General features: G+C 38.6%; 1 protein-coding gene across 2 annotated transcripts; it reads right to left on the minus strand.

Annotated features, from left to right (window-relative positions):
* Positions 1 to 2,275: 2,275 nt before the first annotated feature.
* npy8br (neuropeptide Y receptor Y8b) lies at positions 2,276 to 6,562 on the minus strand. Of its 2 annotated transcripts, none has more exons than XM_041998431.1 (3): positions 6,375 to 6,562; positions 6,008 to 6,118; positions 2,276 to 4,602 (listed from the first exon to the last, which is right to left on the minus strand). In XM_041998431.1, exon 3 carries the CDS (start codon positions 4,448 to 4,450, stop codon positions 3,347 to 3,349), a length of 1,104 nt encoding a protein of 367 aa, XP_041854365.1. In that variant the 5' UTR covers positions 4,451 to 4,602; positions 6,008 to 6,118; positions 6,375 to 6,562; the 3' UTR covers positions 2,276 to 3,346. The 2 variants fall into 2 exon arrangements, with proteins under 2 accessions (XP_041854365.1, XP_041854366.1); XM_041998432.1 differs by having other exon boundaries at positions 6,008 to 6,131.
* Between the last annotated feature and the right edge of the window lie 12,552 nt (positions 6,563 to 19,114).

Genomic DNA, 19,114 nt, shown 5'->3' on the forward strand with positions numbered 1-19,114 from the left:
ACTGACCTTTTCATCTGCTTGTTTAAAAGGATAAATTTGTTCTTACAAGGATAGATAAGGTACATGTTCCCTGTCTGACAATACAAAAAAAAAAGAAGTTTCAGTAGTTTTTTTTAAATGTAAATATATATTTTTCTATATTAGCGTACATTTTAACAGAATTTTCAGCTCTGCACAGACCCTTCAGATTGTTTCTGTAAATCCTTTTACTATTTACATAAGCAAAAGTTGAAACATGATTAATGATTCCCTGTTTTTCTGAGAACAATTTAAATGCTCAGAACAACAGCTTGAGCAAATCTCTGACTGACTAGGTCGTGTTGTTCCTGTGATCTGAAGAGATGCTTATATGAGAGTCTCGCTAAATTAAAATGCAGGGAGCCAAGATGCTAATCTTTCTGGAACTGCTCCACTGACAGGGAGAGTTTGGCCCTGTGGACTCCTTAAGTGTTTGTCTCCAGCTGACTTTCATTTCATAGCACTGTAATGTGCCCCCAGCCTGGTTAAATGGGTACCGATGCAAAATGGTATAATTTGAGTTCCATTCGTTGCCAAGTTTCACTGGAGCACAACAGCACCTCCGGCATCTTTGTTAGAAACAAAATGAGCAGTGCTACTTCACTTTGTGGGGCTCTAAAAGGAGAGACAGGTAGGAGGAGTGAAAAATGAAGGAACAGAAAGGATTGAAACTGTGTAAAGGTCAGCTCAAGCCAGGACAGCGGAAGCACCCAGTTGGTTATGCTGACAAGGACCCACGAGAGCTTCCTTATGGGCTAAATTGCCTCAGGAGGCAGAAAAACAGGTTTTGCTTTCTATGCAGTACACTTGACCTCCCCACATGTCAAAGTTAAAAAGCAACCAGCCAGAAAAAAAAGCCCCAGAAACAAAAACTTACCTTTTCCTTTATCTATTTTCTTCTATTTGATCTGTTTTTAGACAGATGAAAATATTACAGCTAATGTGGTTTTCCCCATCATGAATATTAATCAACAATTCCCAATGAGCTTTCTTATTTTTTCCTCATGCTGGTAACATCTCCTGCACCAAAGAGAACACTGATGTATTCAACACTAGATGCACATCTAAAAATGTTGTGATCCCAGACATCGTCCTAAATAATGCACACCACGGCAGCGCACCAAGTTTGACCCCAGAACCGTCTTGAAATATTTATAGTGAGGAAAAAAGTGCTTGAATTTTGTATACTGCCATCCACGGTAAGATTTAACATTGTCATGTCATTTAGGTGATGACGGGTTAGTGGTGCAATATGTAAATTTGTTTTGGAAAAACATCACCACAAGGGGGCAGAGTTTTACCAAAGTTAATGTTATTCCTGTTCAAATTGATTCATTTTCAAGTCTTTCTGACTAAAACAAATCTCCAATAGGAAGACTACAACTAAGAATAAGACAAGGGTGCACTATTTTTTTACCTTAGGGGTGTTACTGTCCAGGCTGGTGTTACAGTTCCATCTCCCCCCCCCCCCCCCCCCCCCCCCCCTTTTTTTAAAGGTTAAACATTTGTGATTGATTGTTGCTAGCTATGAAAGCTCATGGATGCCACATAGCTCTCTTTGCCAACGCATTCAAGTATAGCGTGGTCAGAGGTCACAGCAAACTGTCGCATAGAGGAAATATTTAGTTGTATTGGCATTGTTGCAGATCATTGGGAGCCCAGTAAGCTACTCAAGTGTTCCAGTATCTAAAAGCAAGCACAAATATATAATTTTTTCCACATAAAAACAGGCTGAACTGTAACACCAGTTATGATAACACAACTACGATAACATACTGTATGCACAGTTTACATTATTATCCTGGTTTTGCACACAGTTGCAAACACATTAACACTGGCAATTTTCATATATAGTTTCTGCTTCATCAGCACAAAAAAGATTTCCCACCTTAACAATTCAAGCTACTGACTTGCCAGTCCAGAAAAAGGTATGCAAGCTCTGTAGCATCTTCACAGCCGAGCGGGTGCTGACAAAGACCAAGCTGACCTGCAAGGAGCTTCCACCGTTTTTGTAATTGTAATTGTTTTTTTCACAAACTTTTATTAATCTCATTGTTGTTAATTCACCGTTTGTTTGTTTGCTGCTTCTGTCCCCCAGTGGTTTCCTTTTCTTCTTCTATTGGCTCCCATTACGTCTGGTAGTTCAAGTAGTATTAGAAGAGTAGTATTAGAAGAAGATCTGTGTTGGCCAGAGTCAGCTGTTGAAAGCAGGTCCTTTTTAAACCCAAATATTACAAGACAAATATCACCAATAAAGTATATGTTTAATGCAATTAAACTCCACAAAGTGACTGACAACAGGTTACCAAGAGATACTTACTATGCTACAAAGTGAGCTTTATTGCAGATCCCACCATAAACTGGAACTCTGTTGTATGATATATATATATATATATATATATATATATATATATACAGCAGACGAGACCTGCTCTGCTCTGACAAAGTCCTTTACTGTCACATTTATTTTGTTTTATTGCAGCTGATATATGATTATTGTATGGCACATTTTACGAGACACCATCCCAAACATACATTCAGGAGTTTAAGACCTTGACTGACAGCATGAGATGTATGCAGCTCTTACCAAGGTTCTCTGCAAGAGTTCATTACAACAGAGGTGATTTTAGGTAATAAAAAAAGCATTAAGATGATGCAAGTTAAGCGACTACATCCAGTTCACTGATATGCTCGTCTCCAGTTATGTAATAAGCGTCTCTTCTGACAACCAGTAACACATCACAGTTTGCAAACCCCTTAATATTTCATTAATATCATTAACATAAAACAGCTATATTGAAAAGAACATTTGCTGTGGCTTTTGTTTCCTCCAGTACTTTCCGGTGGGTCACATATTTACTGCAGTTGAAGTGTAAAAAGATGGTGATATCAGCTGATTTTTATTTAAACATGACCTCTGGCCAGACTGCAGAGCTTCAGACAGAAAACACAACATAAGTATGACAGATTCAAGGCTGTCTCGTAATTTGTACTGTATGTTGTGACAGCCTGCGTGCAGACGACAGCTGAAAATGTGTTTATGTAAAGTGTCCTCCATTGTCCTACAATACTTAAACTTGTCCAACATTTGCACCATGATTTTATCTACTTCCTCTTCTGTGCAACTTCATAATGATTCAAGAACACTGTCCAAAGCTGAATAAGTGTCCCCAGTTAGCTTTGTTTGCACTGCTGTTTAGAGTTTTAAAGGTACAAATGTCAACTTTTCTCTTGCCTAAAAACAAAGCACAAGAAAGCTCCAAATGATGACATGATAGGGGTCAAGAGGCATCCTCTGCTTCCCTTGATTTTCACTTCAGACTCTTATCTATGTATTGATGCTGATAGATCCATTACCTGTCACTGACCCCTTGGTGACTTCTGTGCTGACAGTGGACAATGGAACAATCTCGTATCTCTCCGCCACCCCCCAGCAGCGACAGCGTAACAGGGTGGACTTGAGCTGTTTCTGGAAATTTCTGTTGAGGAAACCATAGATGATGGGGTTGACACAGGTGGAGGCCATGGCTGCGAGGTGACAGAATGAAAAGATGACGTCATGACCACAGGAAGGGATAGCCTCATGGTTCCAGTCAAACACAGTGTTGAAGATGTTGAGAGGGAGCCAGCAGAGGGCAAAGACCACCACTATGGAGAATAGCATAATGTTGATCCTTGCAGAGCCCTTGTTATTTTTTTCAGTTACGCTCCTGCCACGCTCCACCATATCCTTCCTCCTCCTGAGGCGTAGGTAGATTTGCAGGTAGCAGACCATGATGAGGGCAAGGGGGAGTAAAAATTGGAAAATGAGCAGGGAGGTGGTGTAAGCTCGCCGAACTTTAACCGATGGCCACAGCTCCATGCAAATAAGGTGGTCGCTGACTGGCAAAGGGATGCTCAGGTTCTGAAAAGGCAAGGTAAGCACGCTATACAAGAGGAAAGGCACTGAGATAAGGCAGGCTACAATCCAGGTCACAGCCACTGCCAAATAGGACTGTCTTACCAAAGGTTTCCATCCAGTCGGGTGGACAATCAGCTGGTAGCGCTCCATGGCGATGAGTATGAGGGAGAAGATGGAAACAGTTATTGAAATACACTGGATGTAGGGAGTGAGCTTACACAGGGTGTTTCCAAGGATCCAGTGATCCATGAGTGTATAGATAATAGTCACCGGCAGGCATATGATGCACATTAGAATGTCAGAACAAGACAGGTTGACGATGAAGATGTTGGTAACGTTGTGCATCTCCTTGTGCCGTGTAATCACGAACACCAAGCAAGAGTTCCCAATGAGACCCACGGCCAAAACTGTGCTGTAAGCAATGATGAGGAAAGTGGTGCCGCTGACTGAGAGCGAGCAGTCCTCAGTGAGATCCCATGGTATCTCTTTCCACAAGGCTTGGTTGTGATTGGTGCTGTGCTGCAGTTCCATGATGGCTTTTGTGGTCTCACCTCAAAGCCAGAGGACTAAATGAATTTATTTTGTCACACCTGCTAAAACTACTTCATGAATAACATTTACATCTTTCAGTTTTTCCTTATCCTTAATCTCTGCTAGTCCTTACAGCTGTCTTCATTTGTAGCCTGGAAGAAGAGAGGGGGGGGAAAAGAAATAAGTAAACTAAAACAAATGTATGTTTGGTTTATTCATCAAAGGTAAACTTGCCCTGACATACTGAAGGATAATTTAATCATTAGACTCACTCTTTTTTTTCCCTTTTCTTTTACAAATGAGCACAACTGATTCTGATGCTGCAGGATAGGATTTTAAAGTTGCAGCATTTTGGATGTACATCAACAAAGCTCTGCAAGTCGGTGCAGCAATTTGCTTTGTAGCCAAGTGTCACCTTTGCACAGACTGGTTCTGGATTTAATATCACAAAAACAAAAATTTATGAGGGAAATAATTTATGTAAGTTGGCAGATTTGAGGCTGTGAGCAGAACGCAGATTGTCTTTCTCCTCAAGAGCAGACTATGAGAATAACTGACGCACTCATGAAATATCATCAGCAAAGACTCTATAATAGCCTGCTGATTTAAATTTCCATCACAATAACAGTGATAATGACAGCTCTTTCTGAGACAATCATTTCCTCTCACTGTTTTCTTCCCTTTTCAGCGGTGAGAATTTAATCTGTTTCTGTCCATAAATGACACCTTTCATTGTCACTAAACATTCACAGCAGCTGCACACCCTTAGCAGCGCATGTGGTCTGTACAAGCTTCAACAGTACAAATTAATGTACCGGAAAACATTACAGAGACACAATTTCATTACACCATGGCCTAGAACATTTGAATAGTGTGTGTGTATGTGTCCATTTATGTGCATTTTTCTAAATGTGTGCACACAACGAAGAAAACAGCCCTGATTACCTGATATGGTTTGCCCTCGGCTCAACTCTCCACAAATTAGTTTTGTGGCACAACTATGCAAACTGAATTACATCTGGAGGATTTCAAGGATTTATCATTTTTAATGGAGGACTCTTTAACTATGACAAACGTTGACAGGTAGGACATTAATTACTTGTGGCTGTCTCTGTTATGAGCCCATAATATCCTGTTAGGATTTGCTGTTTCATCTATGGTGATTATCCAGCCTATTCCCAACAAAAGAAATAGTTGCACAAAGAACTTCAAGCACCAATTGCATTCCTTTGTGGAGCACAACATGTCTTCCTGGAGATTAATCCAGCTGATTTTTTGATTATGTGGCTCACACATATCCTGCAGCCTTGATGTTGATCATTTATGGCAGAATTTGGACACCTAAAGTGATGCACTGCGTGTTGGATGAAATTTACCAAAGTGATCACTATTCATTATACATGTTTCGTAACAAATTATACTGATTGCAACTTACACGATCATGCAGAAAAAGGTACCACACACAAAAACAACCTTTTACCTAATTTTTTTTTCATGTATATTTGATTTAATAACTCCCTTCTTTAAATCGACCACATGAAATAATTTGTATCCTACCCGTGGTTTCTGCAGCCGTCCTGGATCTAAATGTGGATTTGCTCCCACTGATTGAGGTGGACCCTACAGGGAGAGGGGAGACTCCTGTGTCCGCGTGGGCTCACTGCTCTCCTGTCAGGGAAAACTTAACATAATTTCCACCTTAAAAATATTTATATTTATAAAATTTAAACTTTTGTCTCATGATAATAATAATTAAAAAAATAAACAAGTCTCGTTTGGAATAATGAGCAGGTTGTGCTACAGTTATTAAAGACGGAAATAATCATTTCTTTAAGATAACCTACCCCACCAGTAACAGAGTCAAAGTCTAGAGCAAAACACAGCATCATAATAACCAAATATCAAATTTGACGTCGTTTCTTACCGAAATATTCTTCTTTATGGGACTTCTGGCGCTGTTGTGCATCAGGTGAGACACGGTGGAGGTTTTAAATTTTCTTCTTTTATTTTTTTCTGGAGGAGAAGCTGGAAGGTGTCTTGTCAGGACAGGAGCTCAGATATCTCTTAAAGCGACTTCAGACTCATGCGGCTTCAGACTCTCCGGCAGGGATGTGATTGGGAACATCTTACATAATAACTTCTGCGCGGCTTGCACGCGCGCTCGAGCGCACGTACATGCAGCGCGCGCCAGCATAAGGGGTCGACAGTGAAATTTAGTTATTTGAAATCTGTCTGTGTGCGGTCTGGTTCACCCACCTGAAATTCATCAAACAAAACAAATGTTTTAGTGAAGAAAGGATGATTCTTTAAGGAACATGCCGAGACTTCATGGACTGAGTTTAACTTTGAGAAGTTGCTCTAATATCCAAGTGATGTAATATTCATAAAGGACATTAGTGATTAAAAGTCCTGTGGGGCTCGCAGATTATATTCATAATAATAAGTCTGAAACAAATTTGGTGTTTTTCCTTTCCCCGTGTAGAGTATTTCAGAGAAAAGAACACAATCCTGTGGATTAAGAGATGGAGCTGCAGAGAAATTCAAACAGACTTAACTCATTGTTATTTTACAGAGGGAATGTGGGATTTATTTGATGCAAAACATTATCAAAGAAAAACACATCAACGCGATGCAAAAGCCCTAAAAGATACTGATCTTTATCTGGCAATATCTGAAACAATTATCCTTATCGTTCATAAAGATAATTAACCTTGACCAGCCATCCGGATGCAGTCTTGTCAGCTAATTTTTCAAATCCAGATCAAATGAAACATCATCATGATTTAAGTCCCAGTCCAGATCCCTCTGCTGCTAACACCTAGAGCTATTTAAACCCATTTTTTGCACCTCCTTTGCTTGTGCAACAGATTAACTGCTTCTTCACACTGTCCCCACACACTCCTGTTTCAAGCGGAGACTGTTTGAGAGAAAAGTAATAGCTTTTTGTCTGAGAGGCAGACCGGTGAGATGACTTGCCACCAACAACAGCTCTGTGGGTGTTTACTTGACATGAAGATATGGGCGTCAGGTTTAAGATGACAAATCTAGGCACAGAGTTCTCAGTGTACAGTAGGAATGAAAATACAGGGAGGGTGGCAAATCACTGGATGAGCTACAACTGCAGGATTCACAAAGGATGACTGTTGCTCCTCTCCCCTTGAGCAATCAACAGTGCCAACAATTAATTTTCTTTTTTTTTCACACTGGTGTTTTGATGAAAGGAGGGAATAAACATTTCTCACATGTCATGACAGCTGGACATGACGGTGAGACGAAATTGCTTGTTTGACAGTGTGTCCACCACTTTAATATGATTGAAAAGTGACAGCTTGATTGAGCACAGGGGATGGTGTCTGTGAGGTTTGTACAGTCTGAAAAGAAAAATGCTTTTCAACAAGGAATATTGTTTCTAAAAAGGAACATTTCTCTCAAAACAGAGAGCGGGTGGGCTTTGTCCAGCAATACTTGATAAGGTAAAGTAGTAAGAATATGTTCCAAACATTTTTGAGTCATTATCTCACTATTGCATGATACATCTTGATGGTTGATTGTATTTGGCACATCAGCTGTTTAGTTTCTCATCCAGTGTCCCTTTATCTTATGCCTAATGTAACCTGATTCAACATGGCCATATTTGGATATGGAGAGACACTTGTAAGGCCTTGGTACAAACCGTTCTTGTGGGAAAACTGTTAATAATCTTCTTTTTTGTGTGTGAGTGGCATTCTAATGTGCTCTGCCCCCATTAACAACAAATGGTTCCCCTGCTGTAGTTTCACATATTGTGGGGTTTAATCATGACTGGGCAGCCACAGAAGCTGTGTATGTGTAAGTTCATAGCCCTTTTTGTATGTGTGTGTGATTTATTTGTGTTGACAGAAACTCTCACTTTAACAGACTTTTAAAAACTGTGCTGTGCAGTGGGGCTGCATGAGTGTTTAACACTAATTAAGCCAAACAAATGGTAGCTCTGTGGAAAGAAAGACAGAGAAAAGAAAGAAGAAAAGAAAGATGCATTGTGCCACTAAGGCATGAAGACTTACATAAAAAAACACATTTGTATTTTAATAAAGATGAGCGAATATTCATCCAGACTGAAAACATTACTCATGGGTAAAAAAGTTCATTATTGCTGGAGCTCAAAAACATTAATATGGTTGTAATCAAAAGAAATTGCTTGTCAGGACATTGCAAAGACACAGAAGATAATAAAATGACATGATTATAGTGCAATGCAAATATCCAGTTCTTATGTGGGGGGCATCATAGCTCAGCTATGATGTAAATATAAAAAAGCTCAGAAAGATTTACAGTTTCTCATGAAAGCATAGGAATATTGTTCCAGTGCATAAAGTACATTATATAGAATTAACACTCCTATTTATAAGATAGTGATTGAGAACATACATACAGCAGATAGACTCATTTTAGAAATAAAGAAAATACAATTCCCTTCAAGCTCTGTCTATTTTGTACAACTCTGTCAGAAAATTGCATACCCACAATGAAACGAGTATATATCTGCACCTACATGGTCTATTTGAAAACTTCTGGTTTAATAGTAAAGGGAGTAAAATGTGTGATTATCAGTATATATCTTACTGGTGAAAAATAAATTGTGATTACACACAGCACGATTAAAAAAAAAGTTTCAGGCTCACCTGAAAGAAACAAGCACTTTAAGGATGAATATTAATTTAAAATGATGCATCTGTAACTCTAAATCTTTGACAAATCAGTGAACAGTATGTGAGCATTATGCCTGCTATGTCCAACTCTGATAAAGTGAAACAGATCAAAATTAGAAAGGTTTTAAGTCAAGGTCTCCATTGTAGACATTTTGCCACAGTTTGGCATCATCTGTTCTCAACATGCCACAACTGGAGACCTCTGGTTTTAGAAGGTCAAAGCATAAACAAAGTAAATGTCTGTTCACAGTTTCAGGCAAGTGTGGAAATGCATTATGTTTGTATATTTTGTGCATTGAGTCATACCGAACACTTGCTTCATTACAATATTTTATAAACATGTACACAAATGCACAGTTTATGGCTTTTGATTGCAATATTTTGCGAAGCAAAGCTTTGATCCCCTTTTTTCAAAGCAGTGCCTAAAGATAAAATAAACTCAAACATACCCACAAGAAAACATCAATATATGTAATATTGTTCTGTGGAGTAGCAAACTGTTATTAGGTTAAACATTCAACAGAAAAAAAAAAACGTTAAAAAGTCTTTATCACCACCATCTTTAGGAAAATTTTCAAAAGGAGTTTGTTTGAGTATCTTCCTGGATACTCTGCCTTCCTCCCACGATTCAGACATAGGAGTGAGTGTCTCTCTGTGTTGGCCCTACCATGGACTGGCGATCCAGGATGTAATAAACTACTTGCTTGCTAATTGCCGAGATAGGCTCAAACTAACTCATGATCCTGAATTGGAATAAGCGGTAGAGAAAATGGATAGATGAATGTATGGATGGAAAGCCTGATTAGTCACCTTTACAATGAGGTATAACATGAGGACCATGCTTTTGTGGAATGAGCAACACAGCCAAAGGTGTGGGTAGCACCTTCCCCACCAAAAAATGTACAAAATTACCTTGCAATATTATGCTGTTGGTATTCAGTCTTAGTTTGAGTTACTTGGTAGGTTGGATGACTACACTTTCTCACAGAAATATGGGGAAAACAACACATATTGGTCATTTTTACATTTCATTTCTTTGGGTCAGGCTCTCAGTAGCATGTAAAAGATCCATTTGCTGCCACAACAGTTCAGCACATGCTGGTCACTCCTCAGCCTGGAGCACTTGAATCAGCACTCACTGGAATTCTAAAACTAGAGTGAATACCAACAGGAGAATATTCCTGGGAATTTTGGTACATTTTTAGGGGAAACTACCCTGTTGTTTAGCTATGTCTTCACAAGTTGTACCTCATTGTAAAGATGAGTAATCAGACTTTCCAAAAATCAATAATTATACATCAATTGGTATCATTTAAAAAGAGAAATACTCCACCAAACACAAATGTCCTTACTTTTATTTTAAGATGGTGAAAAAATTCAATCCCTGCATGACTTAATACCATTCACAACCTATTTTTTCTGAGGGCCTTTTCAGAGCTTGGCATGATAACACCTCCCACTTTAATAGCAAAGATAACACCAAGTAATAGATGTCACAGGTTTACATGAAGGTTCACACTTAATCTGGGACCTCTGTTTCTAATTTATTTGCACCTGAAGGTGTGACATATATAACGGATAATACAGCAATGGAAATAATGTCAAATATAGGAATCAGAACTCTGTTTAATTTTAATGTGGGATTATGCGACCATGAACACTTTCTGTGAGCAGCAAGGAATTGGATGGATTGAAAGGCTGACAGCTAGAATAAAAAAAGTCTACATGTGGTTTAAGACTAAAGAATTCATTGTCACATTATTAATTCATCATAAGGAACAATTGTGCTTCCAACATGAGAAAACTACAGTGACAGACCAAGCCAGTACTTTCTACTCCCTTTCTCGTGCTTTCTATCCTTCCGCCTCACCTGTTTCCACTTTGCTCATCACCTCCCTCGACTTAAACCTTTTTAACCTTACTTTTTTGTGTTTTAAGTCTAATTATGTGCTCCTTTTTTGAAGTTTTAAAGAATTCCAAGTCCCCTAACCTCTTCAAGTAAGTCTTGGTTGTTTCTGGTGTCATGCTTTGAACTGTGACACAATCTCCCCTGCAGTATTACAACCTCTTACATGAACAAAGTTGAAATGATCCTTGACACCATCACAGCAACACAGTTCTATAAATCCCCTGGGGCTTTAAATAACCCCGGCCGAGAACAAATGCCACAATGCCTCAGGTAGTGTGGGATGACAAACAACCTTCAGATGCACAGATCAAATCTGACATGGAGCTCACCCTGATGCTCTCCTCTTAAAATGTGACATTTTGGTAGCAGCATGTACTGACGAGTAAAAGAAGTGAAAATGAAGGCTTTTTAATCACAATTAGGTGAAAATCTGCATATTTATACAAATAATGGATCAAAGTGTAATTAAAGTGTTATCAGTCTCACTTCTTGGGATAAACCTACAGTGCAGCTAGCAGATTTCTTGAAATTAAAACTAAGAACGATTTAGGTCGTGCAGATGGAATTCATGAAAATGTTAAACTGAAATATGAAAAAGAAAAGAAATTGCCATGAGTAAATATTAAACAGCACCAGGATTGAAACCATGAACAGGTGTGGTGAATATCTAGTTACAATAGCACGTGTCCACAGACAGCATAAATTATCTGTCTGAGCAAGTTTAGGACCAAGGACTGGGCTAGACAGCTGGAGGGTGGCAAGTCTGGTGTTTCATGGATGTTGTAGTTGGTGTCAACCAAAGGAAGAAGAACAGCTTTTGAACCTGTGTTGGGCATCCACAGCACACTAACAAAAGTGTAAACAGCATGACTGAAGGCTGTTTAGTTTGGTCAAGTCTAATAGAAAAGCTGCTGCAGCACAAGCTGCTTTAAACCGTGATGCATCGCTTTGACCCACCTGAGCTGCAGGTGGGTCTGCAAAAACATTTGGACAGCTTGCTACATGTGCACTATTTAACTGGGAGAGAGGTGGCAGCTGAATGCAATACTATGGGAACCAGGCATGTTGGGTCCTCCGCTGGCAAACAATGAGACAGATCTTGTAAAACAAGAAAACAGCTGCAGACAGAATCCTGGTTGTTGTGTTAACATCAAGAACGTTCCAGCCAGCAAAAGCAAGCGTTACAAAGCAATATTTATTTTAAATAAATACCAAGTGGACCAGTCGTAGTTATTGTGGTATGTTTTGCTGTGTTGTACAGCTATACCTCTGGAGAGGTGCGTTTCAGGTTGTGGGGAAGTTACGGTGCAAGTTTTGACATATACAGCTACACTGTTCACTCTCATTCTAAGGTTAGATTTAATGTTACAAGCAGAGGTTTTATATCATTTTATAACAACTATTTGAAATACAGATTTTACTGATTTTAGACATAATCAAGCTTTTTCTCCTGTTTCCATGTTTTTGTGCCATAAAGGTAGTTTTACTAATGTAGAGACATAATCACTATTAACTTCAGGGGGTTATCTAATCTTTCCTATTTCCTTAAAGCCTATTTCACACATGAACACCAGAGATCTTCGGAGGCGCACAGTTTGTTCTGGACTTTCTTGCAGTTGTTCACACATTTGCTTCACAGCAAGAGATTCTATGTTTGCGATGACGCACAGCTGGAAATGTGAGAGATGGGAGGTCTGGGCTGAATGCTCCAGATGCAGGATATAATGATGATGGATTTTGCTTGCGCCATGGTAAGATTCCCAAATTCACTCAGCAAGTGAAACCCAACAGAGCCTGCAGAGAACAATGACTAATAAATGGACTCTTACCTGCATATACACATGCTTACAGTAGATGCTAAACCTTTGTTAAATCTGACTATTTTAACCAGTGAAATTACAACAAAGCTAACAAGAAAACAATGATGGCAGGTGTAGCTAGATGGAGTTTCCATCTCAACATGCCACACAGCATGAAGACTGCATTTTCATTGTTACTCTGCAGTTTTCCAAATATATTAATATGAAGCTATCCAGAATTTCTCCATAATAAGTCTACAGAGAATTTTGCCTGTCCACCATAGTCTAGAGGTTTTGATTCTGTTTTGGTGTTGCCGCTGTGATCTTTGTATGTGCATTCTGTTATCTTAGGAGGCTCAAAAGACCAAGCTGTCGTCATGGGCATCTGATCAAACTACGGAACAAACAAATTAAGTGCTGTTAACAAGATTTATTTTTTAAAGGACAAAAAAAAGCCAAATGAGGCCAATAAATAAAAAAATAAAAAAATAAAAATGCCTAAAGTGCAGTCCTTAAATACTACCTACAGGTGGGATTAACCAGGGTGTGACAGGTAATGACACATATTTGCATGCTATCTGACAGTGTACACCAGTTAGGCACTTTTGGGTAGAAATATTAGAATGCCACATCCCTTTATCCCCACAAGGTTGTATCCTCTGTGATTTAGCAACACTACAACTGCCAAACAGCATGGCAACCAGCCTTGTGGCAGCTCTAACTATGGCCAAGAAAACAATTCTTTTTTGAATTTTTTGAAAAAAAAATATTCTAAATATTACAATGTGGGAAAATCTGCAAATTCAGTGGAAAAATTGTATGCCTCACACAAATGTATTTATTATTAATGGTGATAGAGAATAAAAAAATGATAACGATTGTTATTGCTATTTGTTTTTGTTATCATCAATGTTGTCCTTGAAATTATTGTTGTTGTTGTTACAACTATTTCAGTACTTGTTGTTATAGTTGTGATTATTATTAACGTACTCTTTTTACTACCGTAATGACAGTCAATGGGATGGTTGCGGAAGTAATTGTAGGGAAAGTGGTAATAATTGTGATTATTATTAACATTATGGTTATTATTATGGTTATTGTTAATCTCACCTTTATCTCATTTCATTTACTCTTTATTGAGCAAGGCAAATTTATTTGTATAGCACACTTCATGTACAAGACAATTCAAAGTGCTTTACATAAAACATTACAGCAGGGTGCAGAAAGCAATTCAAGCACATTTAAAAAAGAAACAAAGATTAAAAGAAATACAATTAATGAAATAAAAACAGAATGTCATATGCAATATCCCCTGGATAAGCTGAGCTACACACATACCCAGTTCACTAAACAACAGACATTAAGTAATTGCTGCTTATATATTTGGTTGTTTGTAGTCTTCTTTTTTTCTGTGTTCCTGTACATTACACGTATGTCTTGTCTTGTCATCTATGTGTTGGGAAAAACAAAAGGTGTGACAGGAACAGAAGGGAAGAGCTGATGGAAAAAAAGTTGTTAGGAAAGGTGAAAAATAAAAGGAACACAAATGTGAATATATACTTGTTTTCTGTTGAGTTTTTTTTTTTAGTTTATCTTGGGTTTTCTGTTTCATGTTCCTCTCCTTTGGGTGCTCAGTTCCCCCACACACTAGCTTCTCTGATGACCACACCTACTGTCTGTCATTAGCTCTCTGTATAAACACACCATCTTTTTCTTTGGTCCGTGCCAGGTCCTCTGCTGATGCCACCGGTGCTTTCAAATGTCAGCTCCATCTTGCTTTTCCTTGAGCCTGTATTTTTTTAAGACTCTTTATTTATAGGTTTTTTTTTGTAACAATAAAATAATAACAATTATCAGACCAACATGTCAAATATAGCAACTAGAACTGTATGCACTCCCCTCCCCCACTCCCACCACAGATAAAAGAAAATAAATAAGTAATATTAATAACAGCAATAAGGGTAAAATAAGTAAATAGGGACATGGGAAAATAAAAGAAAGAGAAGCTGGATCAGGTATATCACCACATCACAGTATGAGATGGCTGCCCACTCAGCATTTATCCTCAAACTGTTAAATCTAATCTGCATTTTTTTCAACAAATGATATGAATGGCTGCCAGGTCTCATAGAATCTGCTCCTTGGACATCTCAGTCTAATTTTCTCCAGATGCAAAACCTGCAGTAGCTCCTAAATCCGGTGACTGTGGAAGGGTGATTTCTCATCTTTCCATCTAAGATGTGAAGGCTATTCCATTTCATTTATATTTTGGATTGGCCTCATCAGGGGCCACTCCAAATAATGCTGTCAGCAGGGACAGAGTTTAAGAAATTTTAAATGCCCCTGAAAGAGGAGTAAATACTTCTCCCCAGTATTCAGAGGGTCTGGGGCAAGTTCAAAAAGTGTTCCTGGTTGATTTCTACACCTTGCACGCACCGGGTTCACATCAGAATATATCTTGGCTAATTTCTCTTTATTACAATATAAACGGTGGAGAATTTTGAATTGTGACAGCCCATGTCGCATGCAGATAGGAGAGGAGTGGACCCTGCTCAGGATCAGATCCCGGGTATTGTCACATTAATGCAGTTTTAAATCCTCCTGCCATGAGCTTTTGATTATAGATAAGCAGGGAATGTCAGAGCGGGAAATTGTTTAATAGATTTGGGTGACTACACCTCCCCCAAGCGGTTTTATGTCCAGAATGACCTGCAGGTATCTGAAAAACGGGTTATCAGCCAAAATATATCTCTGTTTTAACTGGGTGAAAGAGGCAAATATGCCATCAATGGACAAATCTCCAAAAGTGCTTAACCCTGACTTTTTGTGTGTAATTGTTCATGTTTTGGGTTCCCTGCGTCAGCTTTGTGATTTAGGTCTTGTTTAAATAAAGATAATTTCAGTTTCCTGCTTGTCTGCCTCCAGAATGCTGGTCCTGTGTTTGAGTCCTTCTAACACCTCTCCTCTGAAACATCGCTGGAAAATATCACAGCTGCTGTAAATGTGTGAAAATGGTTTAAGCATTTTACCCTTTCTTGGTGTTGAAGACATTTCTTCTTTGCCTCCCGGTCACACCAAACTGGAACATGTGCTAAGTATTATATTAAAAAACGTATTTCACTTTAGGAACATGCTTCCTGAAAATGTGGAATCAACAGATTTAAGTCTGGAAAGAGATGAGACACACAGAGCAAGAATCATAAGAAATAAATAAAACAGAGCCTGAAATTGGAGTTTATTAAACCACAATTATATTAGCGGACGGAAAGACAGAATCAATCCAGAGTTCATTAATCTCACTGATCCTTATATTTTAATTCATATAAATGGTCAACATGTCCTCCCTGCTTTCTTAATCCACATAAATATTCTGCTCTGTGCCAACACATCTATGTGCAGCAGGGTTTTTGCCCTTTACATTTTAGCTCAGTCCTCCCGACATACGGTAGATTTTATAATAACACTGCCACTGCAAATAGGATGGTAGATGTCACACCTCAGAAGAACCCATATCCCGATTTCAAGAGGTGAAAACTGATTGAAGTGATGGCCTAATGTGGCGGAAGAGAGACGCTAAATTTCCTTTAATCCCTAAATGCCTTGTTCAGTGTGAGCCCAAATACACTTCCACATGACTAATATGACCACTAATCCATTCAGGTTTTTGGCCACCATTCCAATTAAAAATTTAATCCCCAATCAGTCCCATTTCTCTTTGCTACTTTACAAGTGTTAAAGAAGATGGCAGTTATCATTAATTTGTCCATATATTGATCTGAAACACAAAGTCTCAGTAACACACATCCATCAGTCTTGCATGAGTGTAATGCAAATGAATTATTTCATCATCTCCATGAACATCCTGCAGCAGTGAGTGTAAAATGCTTGTGACAAGGACCAAAGCACCCCTTGCATGGCTGCTGTCAAGGCAGAGTCTAGCCAAGCTATCTGGTGCTATCATGTCCCTGCTTGCTGTCTTGTGTAATACTTTCCTCTGGGAGATGCCCAGCTTCCTGACGCGTGTAGGCCATGTGTGAAAAAGCGATGATCCACCCTCAGTCTGTCTCTACAAGAAGCAACAACACTGCTGCCCCAGCTTTTTGCAGTGTTTGCATGTAGAATATAGCATATAAAAGCTTGAATTTCTCCATATTTTTCTCTCAGTACTGTTAACAAGTTACAATTCAGCCAACCTCTAAAGCTCCACATATTGTGGGGAGGTTTAAATATTTCAGCAGCATTGATTTGTTTTCTCCGCCTCCTCAGTCAGGAAGGAAATCTCTCTGCCTTTTTTTTCTTTTTTATGAAGACTCTGAGAAAGACAGACATGCTGCTTTTGAGTGAATTGGGAGCTAACATGATGGTCAAACAATACATTTACATTATTTCTTATTTAACTGAGAGAATAATTTGCATATTTTTCTCTTTAAATGATTACACTATGAAGCCAAGTGTAATTTTTCACAAAATGATTCATAATAGCACCAATCGCTGAAGCAGATCTGTCTCATGGCAGAGTAAATGACCCCACACTGCTTATCATTTAGGCAGAACCATAAATTACCAAGTGGCTGCTGTCTTAAAGCAGGTGGCAGGCTTCATCAAACAGCAGCACTGGAAGTTGTGTTGCAGGACTTTAGTGTAAAGGAAAATTGATTGCTCCCTCTCACAATCACCAAGCAGCCCCAAGAAAATTGCACCTGCCACGGCTCCACCTACAGTAAGTCACTTTACAACGATCCTATTAACGTATGAGTCGCACACGAGGTGGTGTGTATTGTGTAGTATACTGCTTTCGCTCCTTTATGAGCTATCTAAGTTTGATTTTGGATGTAAGTAATTCACACTGTTTTGCTCCCTCCTTATTCTTCAGTTAAGCTTAAGGATTCTATGTGTGTGTGTCATATTTTGCTAGTCAGATTTACTGTGCCAGACAAAAGATGGATGTGAGCCAAATGGCTGTCACTGCTGGAGCTCTGCTGTCCCAAACTAATCAGCGATGTTGTCCTTGACTCTTATCAGATGTGGACCATGGCTGTTGCATTCCCTTTTTTGTTCTAACAGCATGCTATATGCACTGCACTTTTCCTTGTTATAGTCTGAATGCTCATTCCAGGCACACTGTACCCATCCTTTCTTGGAGTTTGTTGCTTCTGTAATGGCACCTTAAGATAATCTTCTTCAAAACTGATTTGAGTGGGGCCTAAGTGTGTACCATTAGCAGAAGAGCCCAAGGTCATGGACTGGGCTAATCTGTGTCTTGGCAAGTGCTGCTTCCAACATCCTTTTTAAATATCTGTGTGTGGTATAACTTGACAGCTAATTCTGTAAATGCTACCCACTTTGCTTTCATTTGTCATTTCTTCCTGCAGACTATGGTGCACCTTCTGCACAGCTCTTCCCTGATGAAAGGAGATACTCTGCTAATGCACTGGAATGCTGTAATTTCAGTAATGGCCAAATTAAACAGGCCCTTTCTGACCATTACAGTCCAATAACAACATAACAATAAGAACACAAATTTATTCGACCTGGCTGACTTCTTGTGAAGAGGGAACTTTAATCTGGAAGCCCTACATGAAAATTTGGAAAATGTGTATGTGTGTGCACATGTGTTATGATCAGTTACAACATATATGCTGATTTGTACCTGGGCACGACTGCAGTAGGGTGTCAGATTGAACATATAGCATATAAAAATGCTTTGATGTGCTTTTAATTGCAAAATTACAAAAGCTCGGCCCTTCTCTGCTTCTCAGTATTTCTTGTGTACTCCTCAGTTATGTATATTGGACTGGAAATTTTATCAAGTGATGGATTATTCTGACAGTATTTTCTGCAAGTGAGAAAAAAAATCTTTTTCCCATCTTTCATTTCAGAAAATGATGTATGCAAATTGAAGCCTTGACAAAAGATAAATGAGACTGTAAAGCCTAACCAACATGCAAACTGTAGCAATTAAAGTATGTATATTGAGGAGGAAAAAAACAAACAAAAAAAAAAACATCATGACTTGCTGTCTTAGGGAATCTAGGGAAATTAAGAAGCAAAAAGGACAATTAAATTAAATTAAATTAAATTAATTAAAAACTCTTTAGATGTAGTGCATCAAAATATCCTTATATATTATCATTATGATTTGATTTTTACCACTATGTAATTAATTACTTTGTGGAGTAACTTGTTGAGTTAAAAAAACAAAAATTTGTTTACCCCAAACTTTAAAAACCTAAAACTGAAAAGCCGCGAGTAAAAAAGAAAAAAAAAA

This window comes from Melanotaenia boesemani, chromosome 11, assembly GCF_017639745.1.
Source record: "Melanotaenia boesemani isolate fMelBoe1 chromosome 11, fMelBoe1.pri, whole genome shotgun sequence".
NCBI classification, from domain to species: domain Eukaryota; kingdom Metazoa; phylum Chordata; class Actinopteri; order Atheriniformes; family Melanotaeniidae; genus Melanotaenia; species Melanotaenia boesemani.

Bases quoted from the DNA above. Each gene is read 5' to 3' on its own strand.
- npy8br (XM_041998431.1), bottom strand. From the start codon at position 4,450: ATGGAACTGCAGCACAGCACCAATCACAACCAAGCCTTGTGGAAAGAG.